General features: G+C 49.5%; 1 protein-coding gene across 1 annotated transcript in view; it reads left to right on the top strand.

The window, feature by feature from the left end:
* The window catches only part of LOC108680551 (papilin), a 48881-nt gene that overhangs the window by 16762 nt on the left and 5961 nt on the right, over window positions 1-26158 (top strand). The window contains exons 4-24 of the mRNA XM_047880383.1: window positions 394-598; window positions 1952-2137; window positions 3694-3820; window positions 6618-6754; window positions 7489-7568; window positions 8047-8256; window positions 8637-8855; window positions 11301-11522; window positions 11748-11886; window positions 12607-12863; window positions 13222-16009; window positions 16578-16644; window positions 16876-17018; window positions 17816-17986; window positions 18614-18737; window positions 19801-19883; window positions 20242-20336; window positions 20606-20708; window positions 23278-23347; window positions 23756-23898; window positions 24667-24849. Of these exons, the coding sequence (XP_047736339.1) occupies window positions 394-598; window positions 1952-2137; window positions 3694-3820; window positions 6618-6754; window positions 7489-7568; window positions 8047-8256; window positions 8637-8855; window positions 11301-11522; window positions 11748-11886; window positions 12607-12863; window positions 13222-16009; window positions 16578-16644; window positions 16876-17018; window positions 17816-17986; window positions 18614-18737; window positions 19801-19883; window positions 20242-20336; window positions 20606-20708; window positions 23278-23347; window positions 23756-23898; window positions 24667-24849 (5752 nt within the window). The remainder of the gene's footprint in view (window positions 1-393; window positions 599-1951; window positions 2138-3693; window positions 3821-6617; window positions 6755-7488; window positions 7569-8046; window positions 8257-8636; window positions 8856-11300; window positions 11523-11747; window positions 11887-12606; window positions 12864-13221; window positions 16010-16577; window positions 16645-16875; window positions 17019-17815; window positions 17987-18613; window positions 18738-19800; window positions 19884-20241; window positions 20337-20605; window positions 20709-23277; window positions 23348-23755; window positions 23899-24666; window positions 24850-26158) is intronic.

Raw genomic sequence — 26158 nt, 5'->3', positions numbered from 1 at the left:
TGTGCTACGTGTAAATTCACGTGTGCGTATAATGTGTTTTTTTTTGTATGTTGTATACGTGTACTACGTGTACATGAACGTTTACGCATAATGCGTTTTTGTTGAGTACGTGTTCGTTGTGTACGTGTTCAACGTGTACGTTACGCATTTTTATGTTGTGTACGTATTCTACGTGTTCGTTGTGTACGTGTTCTCTACGTGTACGTTGTGTACGTGTTCAACATTTACGTTACGCATTTTTATGTTGTGTACGTATTCTACGTGTACGTTGCGCATTTTCATGTTGTGTACGTATTCTACATGTACATTACGCATTTTTATGTTGTATACGTATTCTACATGTTCGTTGTGTACGTGTTCAACATGTACATGTACGTCTTGTACCTCCCCCAGGCGGTGGGGTGCGATGGGATGCTGGGGTCACCCTTGGCGGAGGACGCGTGCCGGGTGTGTGGGGGAGACGGGTCGACGTGTGCGACGGTTGACGGGGTGTTCGACACACCCGTCCTGACCGCCGGCTACAACGACGTACTACTCATCCCAGCCGGGGCTACCAACCTCCTGGTCGAGGAGGTGGTCGCGTCCAACAACTACCTGGGTGAGTGGGGGAGCGATGGGGTGAGTGGGGGAGCGATGGGTGAGTGGGGGGAGGATGGGGGATCAGGGGGATCAGGGGGTGGCGGCGTCCAACAACTACCTGGGTGAGTGGGGGAAGATGGGGCGGCCCATAATGGAACGATAAACTTGACTGGAACTATGTTATTGTCTTCAACCTCCTTTTTTTCACCCACTACCATCCTCCCGATATCTTTTTGTCAATACAATTTCCATACCCTTTCCATAGCCTGTCCATAGCCTTTCCAAGTCCTTTCCATACCCTTCCCATACCCTTTCTATACCCATTCCATACCCTTGCCATACCCTTTCCATACCCTTTCTATACCCTTGCCATACCTTTTCCATACCTTTTCCATACAGTTTCCATACTCATTCCATACCCTTTCCATACCCTTTCCATACCCTTTCCATACCCGTTCCATACCTTTTCCATACCTTTTCCATACCCTTCCCATACCCTTTCCATACCATTTCCATACCCGTTCCATACCTTTTCCATACCTTTTCCATACAGTTTCCATACTCGTTCCATACCCTTTCCATACCCTTTCCATACTCATTCCATACCCTTTCCATACCCTTTCCATAACCTTTCCATACCCTTTCCATAGCCTTTCCAAACCTTTTCCATACCCTTTCCATACTCATTCAATACCCTTTCCATACCCTTTCCATACCCTTTCCATACCCTTTCCATACCCTTTCCATACCCTTTCCATACCCTTTCCATACCCTTTCCATACCCTTTCCATACCCTTTCCATACCCTTTCCATACCCTTTCCATACCCTTTCCATACCCTTTCCATACCCTTTCCATACCCTTTCCATACCCTTTCCATACCCTTTCCATACCCTTTCCATACCCTTTCCATACCCTTTCCATACCCGTTCCATACCTTTCCAAACCTTTTCCATACCCTTTCCATACCCTTTCCATACCCTTTCCATTACAACAAACACGCCCAACTAAGTCACGATCTTTCAACCCTTTTCCCCACCCCCCTGTCATCCCTTCTGTTGTTCTACTGGCGCTGTCCACTTTTTCTGTATTTCCCCCTCTCCTTTCCCCATCCCCCCAGCCCTGCGTAACCTGGGGGGGGCAGTTTCTGCTAAACGGAAACTGGCCCACGCATTAACCCCCTTAACCCCCCATCCCCCAGCTCTGCGTGACCTGGGGGGGCAGTTCCTGCTAAACGGTAATAACTGGCCCACGCATTAACCCCCTCTAACCCCCCCATCCCCCCAGCCCTACGTGACCTGGGGGGGCAGTTCCTGCTAAACGGAAATATTTGGCCCACGCATTAACCCCCTCTAACCCCCATATCCCCCCAGCGCTGCGTGACCTGGGGGGGCAGTTCCTCCTAAACGGAAACTGGCGCATCGACTTCCCGGGAGCGCGCGATGTGGGGGGCGTGAGTGTCACCTACGAGAGGCGCAGCGATGGGGCCAGCATCTTCGCCCCTGAGGCCATCAGGGCCCTCGGGCCTCTCCTGCAGCCCCTCTACGTGGTGGTGAGTGGTGGTGGCCCCTCTACGTGGTGGTGAGTGGTGGTGGCCCCTCTACGTGGTGGTGAGTGGTGGTGGCCCCTCTATGTGGTGGTGAGTGGTGGTGGCCCCTCTTCGTGGTGGTGAGTGGTGGTGGCCCCTCTACGTGGTGGTGAGTGGTGGTGGCTCCACCTACGTGATGGTGAGTGGTGGTGGCCCCTCAACGTGGTGGTGAGTGGTAGTGGCCCCTCTACGTTGTGGTGAGTGGTGGTGGCTGAGGTCATCACAACTGTCTTGTCTTTATCCTATACCCATACCATAAATTTTCTCAAATATAAAGTTCCCCAATAATTAGTAAAAAACAAAGAAAACTCCAAATAAATTAACTGTACCGATACTGAAAATGTTTCAGGGATAAGCTCTAGCATCAGTTCAAGGAATTGTCTAGAATGAATAAACAATCAGCTTTGAGGATATAGACGTATACGAAACTGATTAAAACATCAGTAAGAAAAAAACAACTGATAACAAGGAAACATAACGAATTACACATCATGAGCATGAAAACTGTACTTGCAAGCATTAAAATAAGGTTTCCGCTTTCAGCCTTCAGTGATTCCAAAATACTGTTGACCGGATTCACACATACTGCCGGGCACATGCCAGTCTCGGTCCATTTTAACATTCTTTTTTTTATTCCAGTCTAATATTCTTTTAATGCATTTCCTTAGAAGATTTCATACCAGCCGTGCAAAGCATCTACTATATCTATGGTGTGAATGTTTCTATGTAAATGCATTAAAGAATATTGGACTGAACCGTGACTGGCATTTGCCCGGCAGTATTGTGTGAATCCGGCCTAAATCCAAGCACAGTCACGTCGCACTGTTGTCGTAGAGTTGTGCGCGTTGCGCATCAGCGTACGTCAGAGTGACGTCACGGAACTCGCACTGCTGTACACTGTGCCCTCTCCCTGTACCCACTTATGCTGTAGCCACTTCTGCTATACCCACACCCCGTGTACCACAGCTGCTGTCCCTTGTAGTACCCACAGCTGCTGTACCCTGTACCCACAGCTGCTGTCCCTTGTAGTACCCACAGCTGCAGTACCCTGTACCCACAGCTGCTGTGTGGGGGTGGTGGGTGAGAGTAGTGGTGGGGAAGTGGGGAGTGAAGCCTCACCTTAGGTAAGCGCATTTACTTCCGACAATATTTAGGATATTTCTCAATAAATTGAGCACCCTTATAATGCACTTCCCCCAGAAAGGCATTTTACTGTAGATCCTGTCACTAAATATAAGCTATACCTGTAATATATCGCTCAGCTGTCGTAATATAAATGATATATCATCTGCAATATATCTGCCGCCTACTTATTATATACTTATCGAAATAGTTATATATAGCTATCGTAATATATAATTGTAGTAATATATATAATTATTGTAATATATATAGCTGTCGTAATATGTATCTGTAATATGTCATGGGTAATATATCGCACAGCTTTCGTAATATATAATGATCATAATATAGATATACATAGCTGTGGTAATATATATAATATATAATGGTTAATATATGTGCCAGGGTCGCAGGAGCGCAACGTGAGCTGTGCTAGCACGCGCGACCTGAGGGAGGTCGAGGGGTTATTGTGCGACCCCCGCCTGCAACCCCTGACCAACCGCACCTGCAACCCCCAGCCCTGCCTCAGCAGGTGAGGACAACCCCCAGCCCTGCCTCAGCAGGTGAGGGCAACCTTCTACACCCCCTGCACCCCCTGCACCCCCTGCACCCCCTGCACCCCTTGCACCCCCTGCACCCCCAACCCTCCCCCTACTTCCTTCATCTGTAAGGTCGTTCCTGTGCTCCCATTAATTACATGTAAACGTGGATGATATCACCCGAAGAAGATATCACCTGATAAGGATGATATCAGTTAGCCTTATTATCAATGCTACTATCCTAACAAAATTTAGAGTCGCCCCAGGTTCTGGAAGTCCATACTTTCAGAAAAGGTTAAGAGATCGTAAGTTCATCAGCCAATCATTGGCGGCCTTTCAAGCAAAATCCACCAATCATAGACAAGAAAATAAAGCGTAAGTACTTATGTTCACTTGGCGAGTTTTGAAAGTATAGGCCCTGGTATTCCAACTCAGAAGCTGCCGCGTCTGTAAATTTTCACCGGGTAGAGATCATTCTTAAGTGAAAAGTAGCGAGGGCGGAGCTTGAAGTCAAAATTTTGGCTTATGTTGCCCCTGTACGCGGGTGCCCGGTAGTTGGGCTGTAGCAGCCGTGGTGAGCAGGTCTGTGCCGCTCCGTAAGTTTACGAAACAACGTCGCTGATTCTCACTGGATAGTTCTCCGTCCTACTTATTTTCCAGCCACACTCAATCTTGATTAACAATGATTTACACTTCCTCAACTGAAGTAATAGCTTCAGCATCTGCCTCATCACAAGCCTCCACAAACTCGTCATTGTTACCCAGCGGTCACAGTTAAGAGTACCAAGTTTGGTGCCGTGAGTTGCGGGTTCGATCCCAGCTCTGTGTGCCAGTTTCTGGTCAGAATCGGCGAGGAGACCGGGCGGTTAAGCACAGCAGAATTGTAGCAGCGAGTTGCGAGTTCGAGACCACATCAAGCTGTGAATGTTCTGCGATGTTAAGAATCGGCGACAGGCCTACGGCCTAATAGACGCTGAAACCGCTACGGTATATTATATTATTATCATATAGACGAGGCCTATACTTGCCTCGTGTGTAAGCCTACTGGCCGCTAATACTTGCCTTGCATGTAAGGCTACTGGCCGCTAATACTTGCCTCGTGTGTAAGTCTACTGGCCGCTGATATTTGCCTCGTGTTTAAGCCTACTGGCCGCTAATACTTGCCTCGTGTGTACCCTGTACCCACAGCTGCAGTACCCTGTACCCACAGCTGCAGTACCCTGTACCCACAGCTGCAGTACCCTGTACCCACAGCTGCTGTACCCTGTACCCAAAGCTGATGTACCCCACCCTGTACCCACTTCTGTTGTACCCACTCCCTGTACCCACTTCTGCTGTACCCACACCCTGTACCCACTTCTGCTGTACCCACACCCTGTACCCATAGCTGCTGTACCCACTCCCTGTTCTCACAGCGGCTGTCCCTTGCACCCACAGCTGTGTACCCACACCACGTGTAACGCAGCTGCTATCCCTTGTACCCACAGCTGCTGTACATTGTTCCCATAGCTGCTGTACCCTGTTCCCTGTACCCCAATCTGCTGCCCTTGTACAGCTGCTGTACCCTGTACCCACATCCTGTACCCACAGTTGCTGTACCAGGAGCCCAACCCCGGGGTACGCTACAGGTACAGCGTGCCCGCCGTGGTACAGCAGACGGCGGACGACACCTACGAGTGGCGGGCGGGGGCGTGGGGGGAGTGCAGCCTTACCTGCGGGGGAGGTGGAGATGTGTATAAGAGACAGGTACANACTGGCTGCTAATACTTGCTTCGTCTGTAAGTCTACTGGCCGCTAATACTTGCCTCGTCTGTAAGGCTACTGGCTGCTAATACTTGCTTCGTCTGTAAGTCTACTGGCCGCTAATACTTGCCTCGTCTGTAAGTCTACTGGCCGCTAATACTTGCCTCGTGTGTAAGTCTACTGGCCGCTAATACTTGCCTTGCATGTAAGGCTACTGGCCGCTAATACTTGCCTCGTGTGTAAGTCTACTGGCCGCTGATATTTGCCTCGTGTTTAAGCCTACTGGCCGCTAATACTTGCCTCGTGTGTAAGTCTACTGGCCGCTAATACTTGCCTCGTCTGTAAGGCTACTGGCTGCTAATACTTGCCTCGTCTGTAAGGCTACTGGCTGCTAATACTTGCCTCGTGTTTAAGCCTACTGGCCGCTAATACTTGCCTCGTGTGTAAGTCTACTGGCCGCTAATACTTGCCTCGTCTGTAAGGCTACTGGCTGCTAATACTTGCCTCGTCTGTAAGGCTACTGGCTGCTAATACTTGCTTCGTCTGTAAGTCTACTGGCCGCTAATACTTGCCTCGTCTGTAAGTCTACTGGCCACTAATACTTGCCTCGTGTGTAAGTCTACTGGCCAGCTAATACTTGCCTCGTCTGTAAGGCTACTGGCTGCTAATACTTGCTTCGTCTGTAAGTCTACTGGCCGCTAATACTTGCCTCGTCTGTAAGTCTACTGGCCACTAATACTTGCCTCGTGTGTAAGTCTACTGGCCACTAATACTTGCTTCGTGTTTAAGCCTACTGGCCGCTGATACTTGCCTCGTGTTTAAGCCTACTGACCGCTAATAATGGCCTCGTGTGTAAGTCTACTGCCTGCTAATACTTGCCTCATGTGTATATAAGCCTACACTGAGAGAAAAAGGCCCCCTGTTTTGAAACACTTGGGTGTTTGAAACACTTGGGTGTCTCAAAAACAGGGGACATTTTTCTCTCAGTGTACTGGCCGCTAATACTTGTCTCTGCAACCCCTAACCCCTACTCCTCCCCTCCCCCAGCTGGCAGACCACCCCCTGGTCCGCCTGCTCGTCCACCACCTGCGGGGTGGCGGGTGTCCGCTACCGCCACGTGTACTGCGGACAGCGCGTCGCTGATGGTCACATGGCCATCGTGGCGGACACTGAGTGTCTCACGGGCGAGTGTCAATATATCAGTTTGTCCATTTGTGTCTGTCCATCGAATATATCATTTTGTCCATTTGTATCTGTCCATCGAATATATCAGTTTGCCCATTTGTGTCTGTCCATTGAAGTGTCTCATCGAAGTGTTTCATGTAAGTGTCTCATTTGCTAGGGTCTTATTCACCCAAAAATGAATATGTGTCATATCCTTTTTCTGTGTTGCCACGCAGGCGCGTATTGTGTAGCAAAACTCTGTTTACTGTGTAGCTGCTCCTATGTGTATTGCATTATGTGGTGCGTGGCAGACTACACCGATATAACAAACTTCTGTCTCCAACGTGTCCTGTATAGTGCGCCTTTGATGCGCCCCTACACTCTTGTTAAACGCCATTAACGCGCCTCTAATACGCAACTAACGCGCCCTCAATACGCCTATATCGCGCCTCTAACGCGCCTTTAATATGCCTATATCGCGTCTCTAACGCGCCCTTAATACGCCTATATCGCGCCTTTAATACGCCTATATCATGCCTCAAGCACCCCTTCAATACGCCTATATCGCGCTTCTAACGCGCCCGTAATACGCCTATATCACGCCTCAAGCGCCCCCTCAATACGCCTATATCGCGCTTCTAACGCGCCCGTAATACGCCTATATCGCGCCTCTAACGCGCCCCTCTTACTCCTACATCGCGCCTCTAACGCACCGCTAATACGCCTGTATCAATACACTATCTTGTCCCCACAGTATCGGACGCGCCCCTGGGACTTGAGGCCTGCAACGTGGGGGATGACTGCCCCAGCTGGCACGTGGGGGAGTGGAAGCCCGTGAGTGGGGAACCCGGGACCTGGGGCTGTATAGTGAGGGTAGATTGTACCCTCGGCCAGTGTATCTCTGAGTATTATGAGGGTAACAGTAGCATTCTGCACCTACATCACCTTCCTTCAGAGGTTATTACATGGAGGCAGGAGCCAAGTTCGTCTTTAATTAACCGAAGCTGACGAATAAAATAGTGTATAAAATGTATAATATGCATAAAATGCATAATGTATATAAAAATGCATATATGTATAAAATTTTAGGCGTATGAAATGTTCATAGATGTATGACAGGTATATAAATGTATAGAATGTATAAAAATGTATAAAATGTATAATATGTATAAAAACTTGATGATCTTTCTATGATGATGACCTATTATTGCCTCCCCCCTTATGATGACCTCCCCCCCGTATTATGACCTTTTCCCTAACGCCCCGTATTATGACCCCGTATGATGACCCCCACCTCCCCTCCTCCCCGCAGTGCCCCGCGTTGTGTGGGGAAGGAACGCAGCGTCGCACCGTGACGTGTCACCGCGGGGGGAAGAGTGGGGGCGTAGAGGTGCTCCCCGACGAGGAGTGTGGGGAGGAGAGGCCTGGGGACGAGCAGCGCTGCCACGCCGTCCCCTGCGAGGGGGTTGACTGGGTCATAGCCCCGTGGACGGGGGTGAGTAACCCCTACTCTTGGATTGGGGTGAGTAACCCAACCCCATGGATGGGGGTGAGTAATCCCCCACACACCCCCTGAACAGGGGTGAGTACCCCCCTGGATGGGGTGAGTACCTCCCCACTGGGCGGGGGTGAGTAATCCCAACCCCTGGATGGGGGTGAGTAATCCCCTCTGGAGGGGGTTTTAGTACCATTCCTCCTTCCAGACGAGGGTGAGTAACCCCCCCCCCCCACTGAACGGGGGTGAGTAACCCCCTGGACGGGGGTTAGTAACCCCCCCCATGGACGGGGGTGAATACACCCCCCTCTCTGGATGGGAGTAAGCACCCCCTTTCTTCTCATAGGAAATATTTTTTCGTTTCCCAAAAAGTCACCAAAAATGGCAATAATTTACATTATTGTTAGTTGGGATCATCGCTCCCCCGGCCTGATCCCCGACATTGTCACGGGCAGTGCACGAGTTGCGGGCAGACGCGGGAGACACGGGCGCTGCTGTGTGCGACGGCCGCGGGCGACGTCGTGGACGACGTCTACTGCGACTTGAGACGTCGGCCTGCCACGGAGCGACGTTGCAAAGAGACCGTCCCTTGCCGCCACGCCTGGTACAGCGGCGAGTGGTCCAAGGTACGTCCACTGCCCGTCCCTTGCCCGTCCCCTGCGTCCCACGGTACGTCCACTGCCCGTCCCTTGCCCGTCCCTTGCCGCCACGCCTGGTGCAGCGGCGAGTGGTCCAAGGTACGTCCACTGCCGTCTCTTGCCCGTCCCCTGCCCGTCCCCTGCCAGTCCCACGGTACGTCTACTGCCCTTCCCTTTAGTGTACCCTGCCCGCCACCGGCGAGTGGTCCAAGGTACTTCCATTGCCCGCGTGGTCACAGGTACGTCCACTGCCCGCGTGGTCAGAGGTACGTCTACTGCCCGTGTGGTCAGAGGTACGTCCATTGTTCATGTGGTCCAAGGTACTGCCCGTCCCAAGTCAAATGTTTTACTGCAGAACGTCCGGCTCTTTTTTTACAGGGCAGACAGGGCAGTGAAGTGAAGGTGGGAGTCCAAGGAAAAGGACCGGTGATGATCGAAGTCCTAGGAGAAGATGAAACGTCGTAGCTAATCCAGAGGGTCATTCATGTATATGGAGTCATTGTGTTTGTGGAGTTATTATGTATATGGGTCAGGGACACACGCGGTTAGGTCGACCGAGGAGTTTTTCTGTAGGCGGAAAGAGCTGATGTAACTGCAGTAGCCACTGAACCAGAGATTCCATGCATAACGGTAGGGATGCCTGGCAGAGCGGTGTCGCTGCAGGTAAGCGCACCAACAAGGGAAGGGTCTGTTATTCTGCAGCCAGCATCGAGGGGCTCTTTCCACGAAAAGCGCGTCACAAGATTGGCGTGCTGCGTGAGATGGCCGACGAGGGTGGGATCTTTATGATTGCACTAACGGAGTCACACCTAAGAAAAGATATCCATGATGCTGCAATTGCAATGGAAGGATTCCAACATTACCGTGCGGATCGAAAGGAAAGGAGGAAGAGAAGAAGGAGAACGGAGAAGGTATTGTTTATCTTAGGAATTTCATCACAGGAAAGAACGGTGAACTTGAGCTCTAACTTTGATGGCTTCCTTGAACGCGTGCTGCTCTATATTAAAAAATTCGACCTCTGCGTAGCTATAGTTTAGAGATCACCTGCTCACCCTCGGATAATTCCAACAAGAACATCAAAAAATTAAAGACCAGGGTAGATGGACTGGGAGAGCCATCACAAACCTGATAAAGGGTGGAAACTTCAACCTACCTCGTTTCCGTTGGACAAATCCAAACGGTTTGGACTATAATGGCCACGTCAGAAGTTTGGAAGCTAAACTAGCGCAGTTTTCTGCGGGTTATTTTCATCGTCAGCACGTACGGGTGCGAACAAGGGAACAAAATATCCTTTATCTCTCCTTTACTGACACTCACAGAATGATGGTCGACGTTCGGGTTGAAGATACCTCACTGTCCTACCACTGCCTAGTGATGGTGGACACAACAATTGGAATTGAAAACCAGCCCAGGTCTGTACCCCAAGTCTACACCTCAATCAGGGCTATCAGCCCAGGATTTTATCCCATGAGGTATTGGCCCAGCCCAACCAGGCCAGTCAGCCCAAGTCTATAGAAAGCCCCAAACCCAGATCTATACCCCATGACTATACTACAGGTCTATACTACAGCTCTATACCCCAGGTCATTACCCTATAAGTAGGTCTATACCCCAGGTGGTCTATACCTTAGCCAGTAGGTCTATACCTTAATCAGGGCAATCAGCCCAGGTCTGGGGCCATACTTTCAAAACTCGCTAAGTGAATGTAAGTACTTACGCTCTATTTTCTTGTCTATGATTGCTGGATTTTGCTTGAAAGGCCGTCAATGATTGGCTGATGAACTTACGATCTCTTAACTTTTTTTGAAAGTATAGGCCCTGTACCCAAGAGGGAGTGGCAGGACTCAACTTCCACCATCTAAGAACGGATTGGGAGGCAATTAGAAACAATCTTCGTAAGTCAACTGGAGACCCGGGTTTCCTGAGGGAAGTCCTGATGAAATGTACATACCTGGTGCCGGTGTGTGTGCATGCCCATATGCCTATGGCTACCAATGGTCATCTCATGGTCGCCACATGGTAGCCATGTGACGGCCATGAGGTGACCGTGTGGTGACCGTGTTGTGACCGTGTGGTGACCGTGTGATGACCGTATGGTGTCCATGTGTAAACCATGTGTTAACCATGTGGTGACCATGTGGTAACCATATGTTAACCATGTGGTGTCCACGTGGTGACCATGTGGAGACCATGAGGTGACCGTGTGGTGACCGTGCAGTGACCATGAGAAGCCCGTGTGATGACCATGTGGTGGCCTGTAGTGACCATGTGGAGCATATGTGGAGCCCATGTGGTGACCATGTGTTGGCCATGTGGTGGCCCTGTGTTGACCATGTGGTGACCATGTGGTGACCATGTGTTGACCATGTCGTGGCCATGTGGTGACCATATGTTGGACATGTGGTGACCCCACATTAACCCCTCCCCCCACAGTGCACCTCGACATGTGGGGCTCGGGGGCTGCAGACGCGCCACGTCTTCTGCGGCCGCGTGGAGGTAGACCCCACCGGGACCTCCGGGACCCCCACTCCCGTGCCCCCCCATAACTGCAACCCCAAGAAGGAACCCAAACCCCAGCGGGAGTGTGACGCCGCATCCCTGGATGAGGCTGAGTGTGGGGAAGAAGGGGAATGGTTCACCGGACCCTATAAAAAGGTGGGGTTATAAACGAACTATATCTATAAGTTATGACTAGGGATATATATAAACTTTATACCTTCTGATATATAAGTTTGAAGTTATATACTTATATAACTTATAATATATAAGTTATGTAATATAATTATAACTTATATAGCCTTCTGTGCAATGTAATACTGTATATTCGTGCATATATACATATTTTTCCTCGCCCACTCCCCACCTCCCCCACTCCCCCAGTGCTCCAAGGAGTGCGGTGGGGGGCTACGCTCCCGCAAGGTGCTGTGTTTCTACAACGACACCCGCGTGGCGGTGACGCGGTGTAACGCCACCGCCATCCCCGCCGCCGTGGTGGCCTGCAACAACCATGCGTGTGGTGGTGAGTGTAACCAGGAGTCACCTACAAGATGTAATATTCAAGAATTAAACTTGTAAGTAAACCCAACGAAACTTTAAATGTTGCTCTTTGTAAAAAAGAAAGAATTAAAACGCTATCTTTAATACTTTTTACTTTGTGATTTTTTTAAAAGAGTAAGTTCCCACGCCGCACCCTGTACAACATGTAGGAGGTAGAAGGTTGTACAACATGTAGAAGGTAGAAGGTTGTACAACATGGACATCCTTCCTTCCTTTGAAAAAGGAGTTTTCTTTTGGCACAGCACAAAGGAAGGTGCTTTAGAACAGGAAACCTGCTTGCGCATCCCCCTCATTCAGCAGTGCGCGTAGAATTTTAGCCTCTACGACCGGTGTTTCCGACCTGCGAATTTTAGAGTCCCTTTATATTTTTAAACAAAAGCCTAGTTTAAATGCCGCCAACAGTTCATTTCCCTTGAAATTGTAAATAGATAGGTTTGTCTGCTCGTATTTACGTCATTCGTATTTGTTTTCATTCGACGATTTATGCTTCAATTTGAATTTATTTGATAATTGTTGGTACCTGTGTTTTAGGCTTTGATCTGGCGATGGAGCTGGACTCTGGATGGAACGTTTTCCTTTAAAATAAATTGTGAATTTTCTGGCTATTTTATTTGCTATTAAATTTTTGATAAACTTGCGATTTAAGCAGTCAAGTGATCTTAATACTCAATTGTTTGTGCAGAAGACGCTGAGGTGACCACCGTCGCCATAACCACAACCATGGAAGACGAGATGGACGAACCTGAAGACAAAGAAGATGAAAAAGAAGGAAGTGCTGATAAAGATGGTAGTGGTGATGAAGATGGGAGTGGTGACGAATTAAAGCTACAGGAGGGAAGTGGTGACGACGAAATCGGGAAGGAAGATGATGAAGAAGACTTCGATAAGGACTTGGACTGGTGTGAGGAAGGCGAACTGCCCTACGATTACGACTACGAGGTTAGTAACGGCGATGTCGCTGTAGAAATATTTTGCTTCTAAACTTTTATTTCGTATTGTCACAAAAGTTACGGCTTAGTATAACGGAAACTTTTATTTCTTCACTCAGTTAGATGTCCTACATGTTCGATAATCATGATTCTCTCTGTCCCTCCATTGCCACCTCTTATGAGTTAAAATATTAGTCATTGTGCCATACTTCCATCGTCATATCTCTTGATTTTAAGTTATGGTCAATCTGTCTGTCCCCCATTACAGCCCATCTCATTTTCAGATGGTAATGATCTCGTCTGTAACCGATTACCCTTTGGTGTTGGTTTGCTTTATAATAATTCTCCTCACATCTTGTGTTCCACAGGAAGAAGATGATGAGGAGGAGCCCGAGTCTGGGTCTGCACCAGACATGGAAGAGGAATCTGGGTCTGGTGAAGAAATGTCCGGGTCTGGTGAAGAAATGTCCGGGTCTGGTGAAGAAATGTCCGGGTCTGGCGAAGAAATGTCTGGGTCTGGCGAAGAAATGTCCGGGTCTGGCGAAGAAATGTCTGGGTCAGGCGAAGAAATATCCGGTTCTGGTGTAGAAATGTCCGGTTCTGGCGAAGAAATGTCGGGGTCTGGTGAAGAAATGTCCGGGTCAGGTGATGAAGTTTCTGGTTCTGGTGATGAATTATCCGGTTCTGGGGATGAAGTGTCCGGGTCCGGCGAAGAGATGGTGCCATCAAGTGTTCATGAAATGACGACAAAAGATCCTAAGAAAGCTCGGGAGTACGAAAACGCTTTTTACGATAATATCATCGATGAGTTAGAGAAAACGACAGCGTCACCGCAAGAAGAAGGGTCGGGATCCACTGAAGAGCCTGCTTCTGGAGATGAAATGGTATCGGTTCCTGACGAAGAATCGGGATCAGGTTCAGGAGATGAGGCCGTTTCAAGAGATGACGAAGAATCTGGTTCTGGTTCCGGCGACAAAGAAGCTTCTGGTGTGGAAGATGAAAAGGGTTCCTCGGATGAATTTGCCTCTGGAGATGAATCTGGTTCTGGAGAAGAATCAGGTTCCGGAGATGAATCTGGTTCTGGAGCTGAATTATCGTCCGGAGATGAAATGAGCTCTGGAGAAGACTCTACGGTGGACGATGATTTAGAATCTTCTGGTTTGGGCGATTCAGAGTTCACCACGGTAGCGCACGACGTACCTGTTGAAAACGACATAACTGAAGGCTCAGGTGACGATGAAGACGACAAAGAAATGCCCATGTCGACGACAATGTTATTGGAAGAGATTGATGTTGATGAAGATGCGGTATCTCTAGAAAAAGACGTTCCAAAGTTAGTCTCTTCGCCAAAGTTCGAACCTTTGAAAAAACGTACTCGCATTGGTTCACCGATGTGTAAGCCTCGCCCTAAGTCTGATTGTTTCAAGAGTGAGTTCGGTTGTTGTCAGGATGGCCTTACGGAAGCAGCGGGACCTTTTTGGGAGGGATGTGCCATGTTGAAGTCGTGCAAGGACTCGCTCTATGGATGCTGTCCCGATGAAATAACGCCTAAGAAGACCGCTGACGGCGAGGAGTGTCAAGATCCTAAAGTTGTGTGCGAGTCCTCCCTCTTCGGGTGCTGTCCCGATGGCAAGACGGAAAAGGAATCTACTGAAGGTGAGGAGTGTCCTCCACTTTGTGCGTCGTCCAAATACGGTTGTTGTCCTGACAACGAAACGGCTGCTGACGGACGTAACGGCCTTGGGTGTTGCAAAATCACTGAATTTGGATGCTGCCGAAATAGAAGGATGGCCGCTCAGGGCCCGAAGAAAGAGGGATGTCCAGAAGAGGAAGAAGAAAAAGAAGAAGAGAAGATGGAAGCAGTGGAGTCGACCACTCCGGGTGAGGTTGACTTACTCCCAGACTGCTCCTACACCAAGTTTGGCTGTTGCCTTGACAACTATACCGCCGCTCATGGCGCAGATATGGAAGGCTGTTGCTTGGTTTCTCCATTCGGGTGTTGCCCCAACTATGTCACTGAGGCCAGGGGTCCTAAGTTTGAGGGCTGTGGTTGTGAGTTCACCGATTTTGGTTGTTGTCCCGATAACAAGACAACAGCCAGAGGCCAAAACAACGCTGGCTGCGGCTGCCAGTATACTGAATTTGGGTGTTGCCCCGACCAACACACTCCTGCTCTTGGGGTTGACTACCTTGGGTGTGCCTGCAATACTTTTGAATTCGGTTGCTGTCTTGATGGAGAAACTAGAGCCTCTGGGCCAAGACTTGAGGGGTGTGGGTGCTCAAACTCGGAGTTCGGCTGCTGCTTGGACGGCCGAACCCCAGCAAAAGGTCCCGAAATGGAAGGATGTGGATGTGAGGCATCATCTTTCGGATGTTGTCCTGACGGTGAGACCCCATCTCAAGGAGAACTCTTCCAGGGGTGCGAAGAGACCAGCCCCATCATACCAGGAGAAGTGTGTGGCCACGAGAAGGACCGTGGGCCCTGCCGAACATTCACGGTGAAATGGTATTTCGACCTGCAGTACGGAGGTTGTACACGGTTCTGGTACGGAGGCTGTGAAGGCAACCTCAACCGATTCGATTCCTTAGAATTGTGTAATGCGGCTTGTGTGGAGCCCGAAGGCATAGATGTTTGTCACCTTCCGAAAGTGGAAGGCCCATGTTCGGCATCAGAGCTGTCATGGTACCACGACAGCGTATCGAAAACATGCGAGCCTTTTTACTATGGTGGATGTCTTGGCAACAAGAACCGGTTTGCAACGGCACAAGAATGCGAAACGACTTGCATCTTGCCGGAAAAAATGGACGTGTGCTTGATGGAGGTACAACCAGGACCATGTCGTGGCAACTTCAGCCGCTGGTACTTTGACCAAACGAAAGATGAGTGCGTGCAGTTCACATTCGGGGGATGCAAGGGCAACAACAACAACTTCCTCTCAGAAAACGAGTGCATGCAGAGGTGCATCAGAGGACGGTCCAAGGATATCTGCACCCTACCGAAGAAGTCAGGTTCCTGCGAGGACACCATCCCCAGATGGTACTTCGATACCACCGAGAACCGCTGCATGCCATTCTACTACACGGGCTGTGAAGGCAACGCCAACCGCTTCGAGGCCCGCATGGAGTGTGAAACCACCTGCCCTCCCGTGTCATACGGTGAGTTAACCAAATGCACCACGTATCATACAGTGAGTGGACCTAATGCGCCCGTATCATAAGGTGTGGGGCCTCCAGTCATCCCGCATATTACGGTGAGTAGATCAAATGCTCCCGGTATCATACATTGAGGAGGCTACATGTCCCCCGTATCATACAGTGAGTGGACCATCTGTTCCCTTGTATTATACGGAGAGGGGGCCACCTGTCCCACGGTGAGTAGAACACCAGTTGCCGCTTAATACACCGAAGGGAACATGAGGCGTCACATTGACCTTCTATTGACATGGAACCGTCTGGTACCATTGATCACGAAGTGTCCCGGCACATAGTTACATATATTATATTACGTACCTGAACACCGAATGTCTTTCCTGCCAATATTGCTCGCACTTCGTCAATGTTGATGCTACCTCACGGTGAAAAATAACCTCTGTAACTTAACAATAAAGTCGGTGAACTCCTAACATGTTTAATATATTTTTCGAAGGACATTAGGAGTAGGTTCAAATTAAAGTGGAGCTGAGTCTTCCCTCATTAAGGGGAACTTTCTCTCTTTCCCACTCAGATTCTGTGGAGAATAAGTGTGCGCTGCCCAAGGAAGAGGGGGCCTGCAGCGACTACGAGAACAGATGGTGAGTCTGCAGCTGGTGGATAATCAGTGGTCTATCTCTGCCATCCTCTTGTTCTTGGCAAGCCTCTCATCATCCTCCCGTTTTTGCCAAGATTTCGTTTACCCTATCCAGCTCACCCTTGCCCCCTCTGATATAAAAACTGTATTGCCCAATTTCCCTCTTCATACACCCCTTTTAGTTCACTGCTAACCAAAACATCACACTCTCAAGCCACACCTTAATCCTCCTCAGGTACTACGACTTCTTCGCCCGTGAGTGTCGGTCATTCGTGTACACTGGCTGTGGGGGCAACAGCAACAACTTCCTCACTTACGAGACCTGCACCGAAGAGTGCGACCGAGAGGATAACAGGGTCCCTCTCGCCCCCAGCGTGGGTGAGTAGGGGATGGGAAGACAACAGGGTCTCCCTCGATGCCGCCAGCGTGGGTAAGTAGGGGATAGGAAGACAACAGGGTCTCCCTCGCCGCCAGCGCGTGTGAGGTTAGGGTAGGAGGACAACAAGGTCTCCCTCGCCACAAGCGTGGGTGAGTTGGGGGTAGGAGAACAACATAATCCCCCTCGTCCCAAAGTGGGTGAGTTAGGGGTAGGAGGACAACTAGGTCTCTCCAACCCCCTGCATGGGTGAGTAGAGGGTAGGAGGACAACAAGGTCTCCCTCGCCACAAGCGTGGGTGAGTTGGGGGTAGGAGAACAACAGAATCCTCCTCGTCCCCAGAGTGGGTGAGTTAGGGGTAGGAGGACAACTAGGTTTCTCCAACCCCCTGCGTGGTTAAGAGAGGGAATGTGGAGCTTACGTTATGAGTACTCGGGTGACAGGTGTCCTTATCGGCTCTTCCTGAGCAAAATTTGGACCAGGGCCCGATTCCGTACAAGGTGCCGCTAGGACCCATGGAGCACGCTAATGTCCGCTTCGACCGGGCTTGAAGTAGAGGCTCTGGGCAATTTGCAAGCTCGGCGTGTTCCGGCAAGGCCAAACCTTGTGATGCTCTCAGAACACGCTTGTCGTACTTCTAATACAAACCTTTCGTATTATTAGGACAATGATAGAAATGCTGTCATTCATGCATGGTGTAATGGTTGCCAGAGTTGTGCCAGCTGCCGTGAATATTGCCTTGTAATAGTTGCCGGAGGTGTACCAGCTGCCGTAATAATGGTCATGCAATGGTTGCCAGAGGTGTGCCAGCTGCCAGAGGAGCGCGGTGACTGCGACGACTACCTGCCGCGCTATTTCTACGACCGCCGCACCGGCGTCTGTCGCCAGTTCCTCTACTCGGGTTGCGGCGGCAACGGCAACGCCTTCAGGAGCAGCGCCGAGTGCGATCACGTCTGTGGAGAGAGCCAGGGTGAGTGGGGGTTTGTGTGTTTTAACACAATTCTAACGTGTGACTCCTAGGACTCGGAGAGCCTAGCTGACGCCTAAGACTCGGCGGTGACGACGAGGAATTGGTGTCGCCAAAGACTCGCTGAGCACGCAAATTAGCCACTCTATAACCGCTTCAGCTCAGGGATTGCAGAACAGCCTCAGCTTGCAATCTCGGTATGGCACGGTTCAGTCAACCCTCCCCAAACTCTTAGGGACTAGGAAAGGAGATTCTGACTAGAAACTAATTTCGATCGGGTGGCATAGCATGCTTAGAATAGCATAACTTTATGCCGAGTGTAGCGACTCTTTGTAGAAGCCTAGGCGGGCTCCAAATTTTGATGGGGTGGTTGGGAGATATTTTGCGGAGAAGGATGGTGAGTGAGAGGTGCCTTGGGGAGTTTTGTGGAAGGTGAATGGGTAACTCAGTGTGAGCGGGTGAAATTTTCTAATGTTGACCATAGCAAGTGAGATCAGACACGCGTTCAGCCTCATCACCGGAAACACATTCCTTCTGAACCATCAATAGCTTGACACACCCATCCCCTGACCTACCCACACATCCCCTGACCTACCCACCACCTGACCCACTGACCACCTGTTCCATCAGACGTATGCCAGCTGCCGGTGGAGGTGGGCCCCTGCTCGGGGGTATTCCCCATGTACTACTACGACGCCAGCACTGGCACCTGCAGCAGCTTCCACTACAGCGGCTGCCTGGGCAACAAGAACAGGTGGGGGACTGGTAGAGGAGGCTGTAGAAAGGAAGGGGGATTTCGAGTGGAGGACCAAAGATAAAGTGATAAAGAAGGATTGTAGAATGATGAGGCTTAAGACGGGAAGGTTAAGAAAAAGGGTTAGTAAGGAAGGGCGGGAAAGTGAAAGGATTGCTTTTCATAAGGATGGCATAACGGCGGGTGAAGAGGCCCGAAAAAGGGCAGATCAGAGAATGGGCGGTGGGCCAGCGAGAAATTACTTGAGGGTGTGGCGAAAGAGGTCTCAATTAAGCTGTGCTCGCCGGCTTTGAAATAAACGTGAGTCACTGCCAAAACAATTTTTTGGATGCGAGCCTAACTCGCAACAAGTGCTGCCCATGACTCTGGGAGCACGTAAATGAGCCGCTAAAGTCCTTTTCGACCGGGCTTGCAGAGAAGCCTATGGGCAGCTTGAAAGCTCGGCGTGATTCGGACAGGTCAAACATTGTCATGCTCTCAGGACACACTTGTCATACTGCTAGGACACACTTGTCATATTGCTAGGACACACTTGTCATACTCTCGAGATATACTTTTCATATTCTTAGGACACACTTGTCATACTCTCAGGACATACTTGTCATACTCTCAGGACACACTTGCCATACTCTCAGGACACACTTGTCACACTCTCAGGACACACTTGTCATACTTTCAGGACATACATGTCATTCTCTCAGGCGGCCATAAAGTCGGAAAGTAAATTCTGACCACCAGATTTCGATCGGGTGGCCAAAGAGACCCGGAATAACTCTTGGGCAGAAGCCGGGGCGTTCTCGTTTATATATATGCTACCAGAAGTGAATTTATTTAAATGATAAGTTAGGTTAGGTCAGGTTAAGTTACCTTTGGCTAAGTTAGGTTCGATTAGTCTAGGTTAGGTTGGCTTAGGTAACGTTAGGGTAGGATTGGTTAGGTTCAGTCAGGTTAGGTTAGGTTTGATTCAGTTAGTTTAGGTTAGGTTACGTTAGGTTCTTTGCACTTACTCCCTCTTAGTACCTCATCCATCAGCCCCTTTGTAACGCCTCCATGCCCCCCGCAGGTTCGACACGCTGAGTCTGTGCCTGCAGCGCTGCTCCGCCGCTCCCCCCACCACCGCCGCCCCCGCCAACCTGGACGCACCTGGTGGGTGAACCACGCTCCTCCCCTCTCCCTAACGAGGGGAAAGCATGAAATGATGTATTTCCCATATTTTGCTTTGATTGGGGATGAGAGGGGTCATCCCCCTCTTCTTCCTCCAGCGGGGGATGTTTGGGTCACCCCTCCTCATGCCACCCGGTCACCCCTCCTCATGCCACCCGAATGCGGGGGATTTTCGGTCACCCCTTCCCTGCCTCCCGAGGTCGGGGGAGTTTGGGCCACCCCTCCTCGCCCGTCCTCTTGGAGGGGGGATGATGACATTATTCTCCCTCCACCCTTATTATTCCCCTTGGATGTGGGGAAAGTGCATGACTCCCAATAATCACCCTCTTATTTTCCCCAGACTTCGAGGAGGACAAACCAGCCATCTGCTTCCTCCCCGTGGACGGGGGAAGCTGCAGGGCCGCCATCCCCCACTGGTACTACGACCCCCATCAGGTGAGGCTGCGTGAGGGAGTCCCCTATTGCTTGTATTTTTCCCACAACGTGCCGCTGTATGATCTGTATATTCTGTATTAACACAGGGCCGCTGTATGAGGTGTATTTTCCGTGTTAACACAGGGCCGCTGTATATTCTGTGTTAACACAAGGTCGCTGTATGTTCGGTATCAACACAGGGCCGCTGTATATTCTGAATCAACACAGGGAATCTGTATATTCTGTATTACAAAGCCGCTGTATGGTCTGTATATTTTGTATTAACACAGGGTCGCTGTGTGGGCTTCAGCTACGGCGGCTGTGAGGGCAACGCTAACCGCTTCTCCTCCGTGGAGGCCTGCGAGCGCCAGTGCGGCAGACTGCGTGGCCAGGGTACGTGGGGGTAGATGAGGGTGCGTGAGGGTACGTGGGGGTACGCGAATGAAAACTGCAGGTTTCTTCACATAAAATTGCAGAAGCGAACGGAGGAAACCGACAGAAGAGGAGGCAACAATGGTTCACCCCCACAACGAAGGGCTCCTGCTGGACGCCAGCCCACTCCCTCACCCTCACAGTCCCCACCATCACAGGGAAGACAAGGCGGTGATAGGGTTGCGGGAAACACTGGTAGAAGGAGCGGTGAGGAGGGTAGTTCTTGGAGAAGGAGGGATGACCTAGCTACTCCAGGGAGTGGCCCAAGCGTATGGGACAGGGACGCACGCGGGGGGCCAGAGATTACCTACGGTGCTTTTTTTTAGAAATGAGGAACTAAAAACATCAACCAGATGCAGCAGCTGGAAATAATTCAACTCCAGATGCAGGAGCTGCTGGGCCCGAGGCGCCTGGCAGAGTGGTGGAGACGCAGGTAAGCGCACCAATAAAGGAAGAGTCTGGCATTTTGCTGGCTAACATCGAGGGGCTCTTCCCACTGAGAGCGCGTCACAAGATTGGCGTGCTGCGTGAGATGGCCGACGAGGGTGGGATCTTTATGATTGCACTAACGGAGTCGCACCTAAGAAAAAAGTGTGTTGGAGCACCGAAGGCTCCGCTCAAATTGCTCTGGAAAGCCTCGATAACGGAGGGAATTATCCTGAAGGTCTCAAAGTGGGACCGATAACACCAATCCACAAAGGAGGTCAGAGGGGCAGACCCCAAAATTACAGACCTGTGACTTTGACCTCACATGTGATCAAGGTTTTTGAGAAGGTAGTGGCAGGAGGCTTGTCCGGTATATGGAAGAGGCTGACCTCTATAATAACGGACAACATGGGTTCCGGCGTAATCGTTCCTGTTTGTCGCAGTTACTGGAGGACCATAACCGTCTTGTGGCCCAGCTGGAGGAGGGAGCTGGCGTGGACGTGGTATACCTAGACTTTGCTAAAGCTTTTGACAAAGTTGACCATGGGGTGCTCTTTAGAAAGCTGAGGCTGTTGGGGTAGGAGGAAGAATGTTGAGGTGGATCCACAACTTCCTTACAGATAGAGTACAAGCTGTCGCAATTGGAAACTCGAAATCGGGCGAAGCGAGGGTAAAAAGCGGAGATCTACAGGGCTCAGTGCTTGGACCAATCCTTTTCCTCATCCACATTACCGATATCGACTCGGAGCTTACCCACGCACCTATAGCGTCATTTGCGGACGATGCAAGAGTGCTGATGAAGATCTCAGCTGACCTAGACTGCGAGAGGTTACAAGATGACCGATCGTCAATCTACGATTGGGCCCCCTTGAACAGCATGCAGTTCAGCGGCACCAAGTTCAAAGTATTGAGATACGGAGTGGGCACAGAAATCGGGATACCACATCGCTACTTGGCATCGGACGTCACAGAAAGTGAGGAGAAGCAACTTGTTCGAGATCTCGGCGTGTTGAATAGTACCGAAGCCTCGTTCAATACCGGCATCGAGGAAATAGTCGCGCTGTAGCTGCGCAGCTCGCCAGTCTCTTGTCATCCAGGGTTCCGCTGGTTACTAGGGGAGTGTACCAAATCTGCTGTCTCATTCTTTTAGCCTCCAGCATCGTGTCCACCCGTTTTATGCCTTATGGAATTTCGGAAGAAACTGTTTGTGTTTACGTAATGTAAAATATTGTAAATCGTCTGTGTTTACCTAATGATGGAATATTGTAACTAGTCTGCGTTTACTCAATGGTGGAATATTGTAAGCCGTCAGTGCTACGTTTGGCGTATGATAGTCTTAACCGTTTGTGTTTACTTATCGTAAGGTATTTATTAAGGCCGTCGGTGTTTACCTAGCATAGGGCATCCTAACTCTCTGTATTTATAAGTCCTTAAGGTCGTGGATTAGTAATGGATTAATATGGTCGTGGATTAATAAAATTTTATAACGTAGATTTTAACTTCAGTTTTCTGGCCTTCTATTAGTTTTTGGCGTCGATTTATTCCACTATCCCGTCGGGATAGCCGGTGTATGTTGAGATCTCCCGCAACAGCGCGATGCAGACTACGGATGTGATGAATCTGTCAGACATTTCTAATGAGAGATGCAGCGCCAGTTATTACACTCTTCAGAGCCGTCGTGCTCCAAAATCTTGAGTACTGCTGCTAGTTTTGGTCGCCGCTCAAGGCAGATGCCGTGCGGAAATTAGAGGCAGTGCAGCGGACCTTCACGTACAGGATCAGCGGCATGAGGGAGCTGAACTTGAACTACTGGGAGAGGCTAAAACACCAGGGACTTTACTCACTGGTGAGGAGAAGAGAAAGGTATATCATAGGGTTCACTTGGAAGATGATAACCGGACTGGTTCCCAACTTAGAGAGTGAGACTTCCAGAGTACTGACACGTTGCCACGAAAGGAGGGGGAGATTGTGCATGGTTCCCCAGTCTCACCCCAGGCTACTTGGGGTGAGGGGGCGTATACCTGACCTATTACCCCCTTGCCTCACTTCTTACCCAACACACCCTTTTTCTTTCCCCTTCTCACCTCCCCCCCTCTCCCCCCAGATGTCTGCCACCAGCCCGTCAGCGAGGGCCGATGCGTGGACTTCCTTCGCAAATGGTACCACGATCCCCAGTAAGTCAACACCACGACCTCCAGTAAATCCCCCACGACCCCCAGTTACTCGTAGGAGCGTCTGATCAGCCGAAGCCGTTTATTGAATTTATTAACTTGCATTTCAGTATGCCTAGAAAAATTTATCTCCTTGTCGACCTAAACTCCAAGATCTTTTTCCACGCAAGACTTCTCAATCATAACCCTCTCGTTGCAACCGTGTCTTCTGATGCTGTAAGCTTGCTGATCATTGTTCTTGCCGAGGTGAAGTACTTTACACTTGTCAGCATTAAACGCAGTAAGTCTCCCACTTACTGTGCTGCGTATGGCGGTACATCGGTTCATAAATTGTGCCAACACGTTATGCAAAGACGTTATGTCAACCCATTATGTCAACACCTACGTTATGTCAACGAGTTATGTCAACAGGGACCGCAGCTGCAAGCAGTTCGTGTACTCGGGCTGTGGTGGCAACGGCAACAGGTTCTCCACGGAGCAAGAGTGCTCCACCGTCTGCGTGTACAGAGACGTGCCCTTCCCAGCTGGCAACGATACCCAGGTGGCCAACCAAGGTGAGAGAGCCTTCCCAGCTGGCAACGATGCCCAGATGGAAACCTAGATCACTGTTATCTCATTAATAGCCTAATTTATCTGTACCTTAGCCACCTGTCTAACCGTCTGAACCTCAACCACCCTGTCTAACCGTCTGTACAAAAGTCATCTGAAGCTTAACCATCTATGGGCCTGACTACACAAGCCATCTACGGATCAACAACGAAGTTTGTGATGCCCCTAAGTTTCCGTCCCTATTAAAGTTTGGGATGCAAGATCGACTCTACAACAGGAGCCGCCAGGACTCGGGGAGCGCACAAATCAGCCGCTAATGGGAAGTTTGCATGTTCGGCATGACTCGGCAGGGTCAACTCTTGTCATACTCTGAGGACACACTTGTCATACTCTCAGTACACACTTGTCATACTCTCAGGACACACTTGTCATACTCTCAGGACACACTTGTCATACTCTCAGGACACACTTGTCATACTCTCAGGACACACTTGACATACTCTCAGGACACACTTGTCATACTCTCAGGACACACTTGTCATACTCTCAGGACACACTTATCATACTCTCAGGACACACTTGTCATACTCTCAGGACACACTTATCATACTCTCAGGCGATCATAAAGTCGGAAATTAGATTCTGATCAGAAGCTGATCGGGTGGCCCAGCAGACCCAGAGTAACTGTAAGCCGAATGTAGCGACTCCTGCGCAGAAGCCTGGGCGGTACCCAAATTTTGTTAGGGGTGTAACCAGCTTTCTCACACCCGCAGCCATCTGTCAGCTGCCACCTGACGCTGGTCCGTGCGATGGCAGCTACAACAGATGGCACTACGACCCGGCAGGTGGCAGTACCGGTGGTGCCTGCCGCCTGTTCCGGTACAGCGGCTGTGCTGGCAACATGAACAGGTTCAAGACTTTCAACGAGTGCACAGCCTTCTGCTCTGCCGTGCCTCGTGAGTCAACTGTGTCATCTGTGTCAGCTGTCAGCTGTCAGCTGTGTCAGCTGTCAGCTGTGTCAGCTGTCAGCTGTGTCAGCTGTCAGCTGTGTCCAACTGTGTCAGCTGTCAACTGTGTCAACTGTCAACTGTCAACTGTGTCAACTGTGTCAGCTGTGTCAACTGTGACTTTATGATGAGTTCGGGACTTCCTAGTCAACTGTGTCAACTGTGTCAACTGTGTCAACTGTGTCAACTGTGTCAACTGTGTCAACTGTCAGCTGTCAGCTGTGTCAACTGTGTCAGCTGTCAGCTGTGTCAACTGTATCAACTGTCAGCTGTCAGCTGTGTCAACTGTGTCAACTGTGTCAACTGTGGCAACTGTGTCAACTGTGTCAACTGTGGCATCTGTGGTAACTGTGTCAACTGTCAACTGTGGCATCTGTGGTAACTGTGTCAACTGTCAACTGTGGCATCTGTGGTAACTGTGTCAACTGTCAACTGTGTCAACTGTGGCATCTGTGGTAACTGTGTCAACTGTCAACTGTGTCAACTGTGGCATCTGTGGTAACTGTGTCAACTGTGTCAACTGTGACTTTATGATGAGTTCGGGACTTCCTAGTCAACTGTGTCGACAGTGTCAACTGTGTCAACTATCAACTGTGTCCAGAAAACTACATTAAATTATTAAAAAAATAATTTAATAATAATTTGTAATTTAAGTTAAATTAATTCAAAATTTAAATTTAAATTAAACTCTTCAATTTATTATTGAACATTAATGACAATACAGGAAATACGGGCATAATTGAACACAGAATCGAAGACATATATCGTATGAACAGATAACAAAATTGTAGTCTGGTCCCGAGGTTAACTTAACTTAAAAACTTAAAAAACTTAAAAAATAAACAAAAACTTGAAAAAACTAAAAAAACTTGAAAAGCAAACAAATTGCTATGAAAACTTGCCATTTATTCAAAGGAAAAGTCCAGGATCTCCTTGATCAGATCATTCAATCATTGATGAAGTTGATGTACAAGCAAAATAATCAATTAAATTGAAATAAAACCACATCAAAATTAATTTCTTTTATTTTATGCAGAAAAAAGACATTTTTAAAACTGGGGACTCACAGGACAAGCCTCGATACAGTATCTACTGTAGGATAAAAATACTGCTGTACACTGTATAAAATGTGTGATACTACTTAATTACTACTTAAGCTGTACACTGTATCTAATGTGTGATACTACTTCATTACTACTTAAGCTGTACACTGTATCATGCATCTAAAAGAGGGATAAAATTTACCCCCCCCCCACCC

This window comes from Hyalella azteca, unplaced genomic scaffold (genome assembly GCF_000764305.2).
Source record: "Hyalella azteca isolate HAZT.00-mixed unplaced genomic scaffold, Hazt_2.0.2 contig5355, whole genome shotgun sequence".
In the NCBI taxonomy this organism is placed as follows: domain Eukaryota; kingdom Metazoa; phylum Arthropoda; class Malacostraca; order Amphipoda; family Hyalellidae; genus Hyalella; species Hyalella azteca.
Note: the sequence above shows the minus strand (reverse complement) of the source record. Positions and strands in the feature narration are given on the sequence as shown.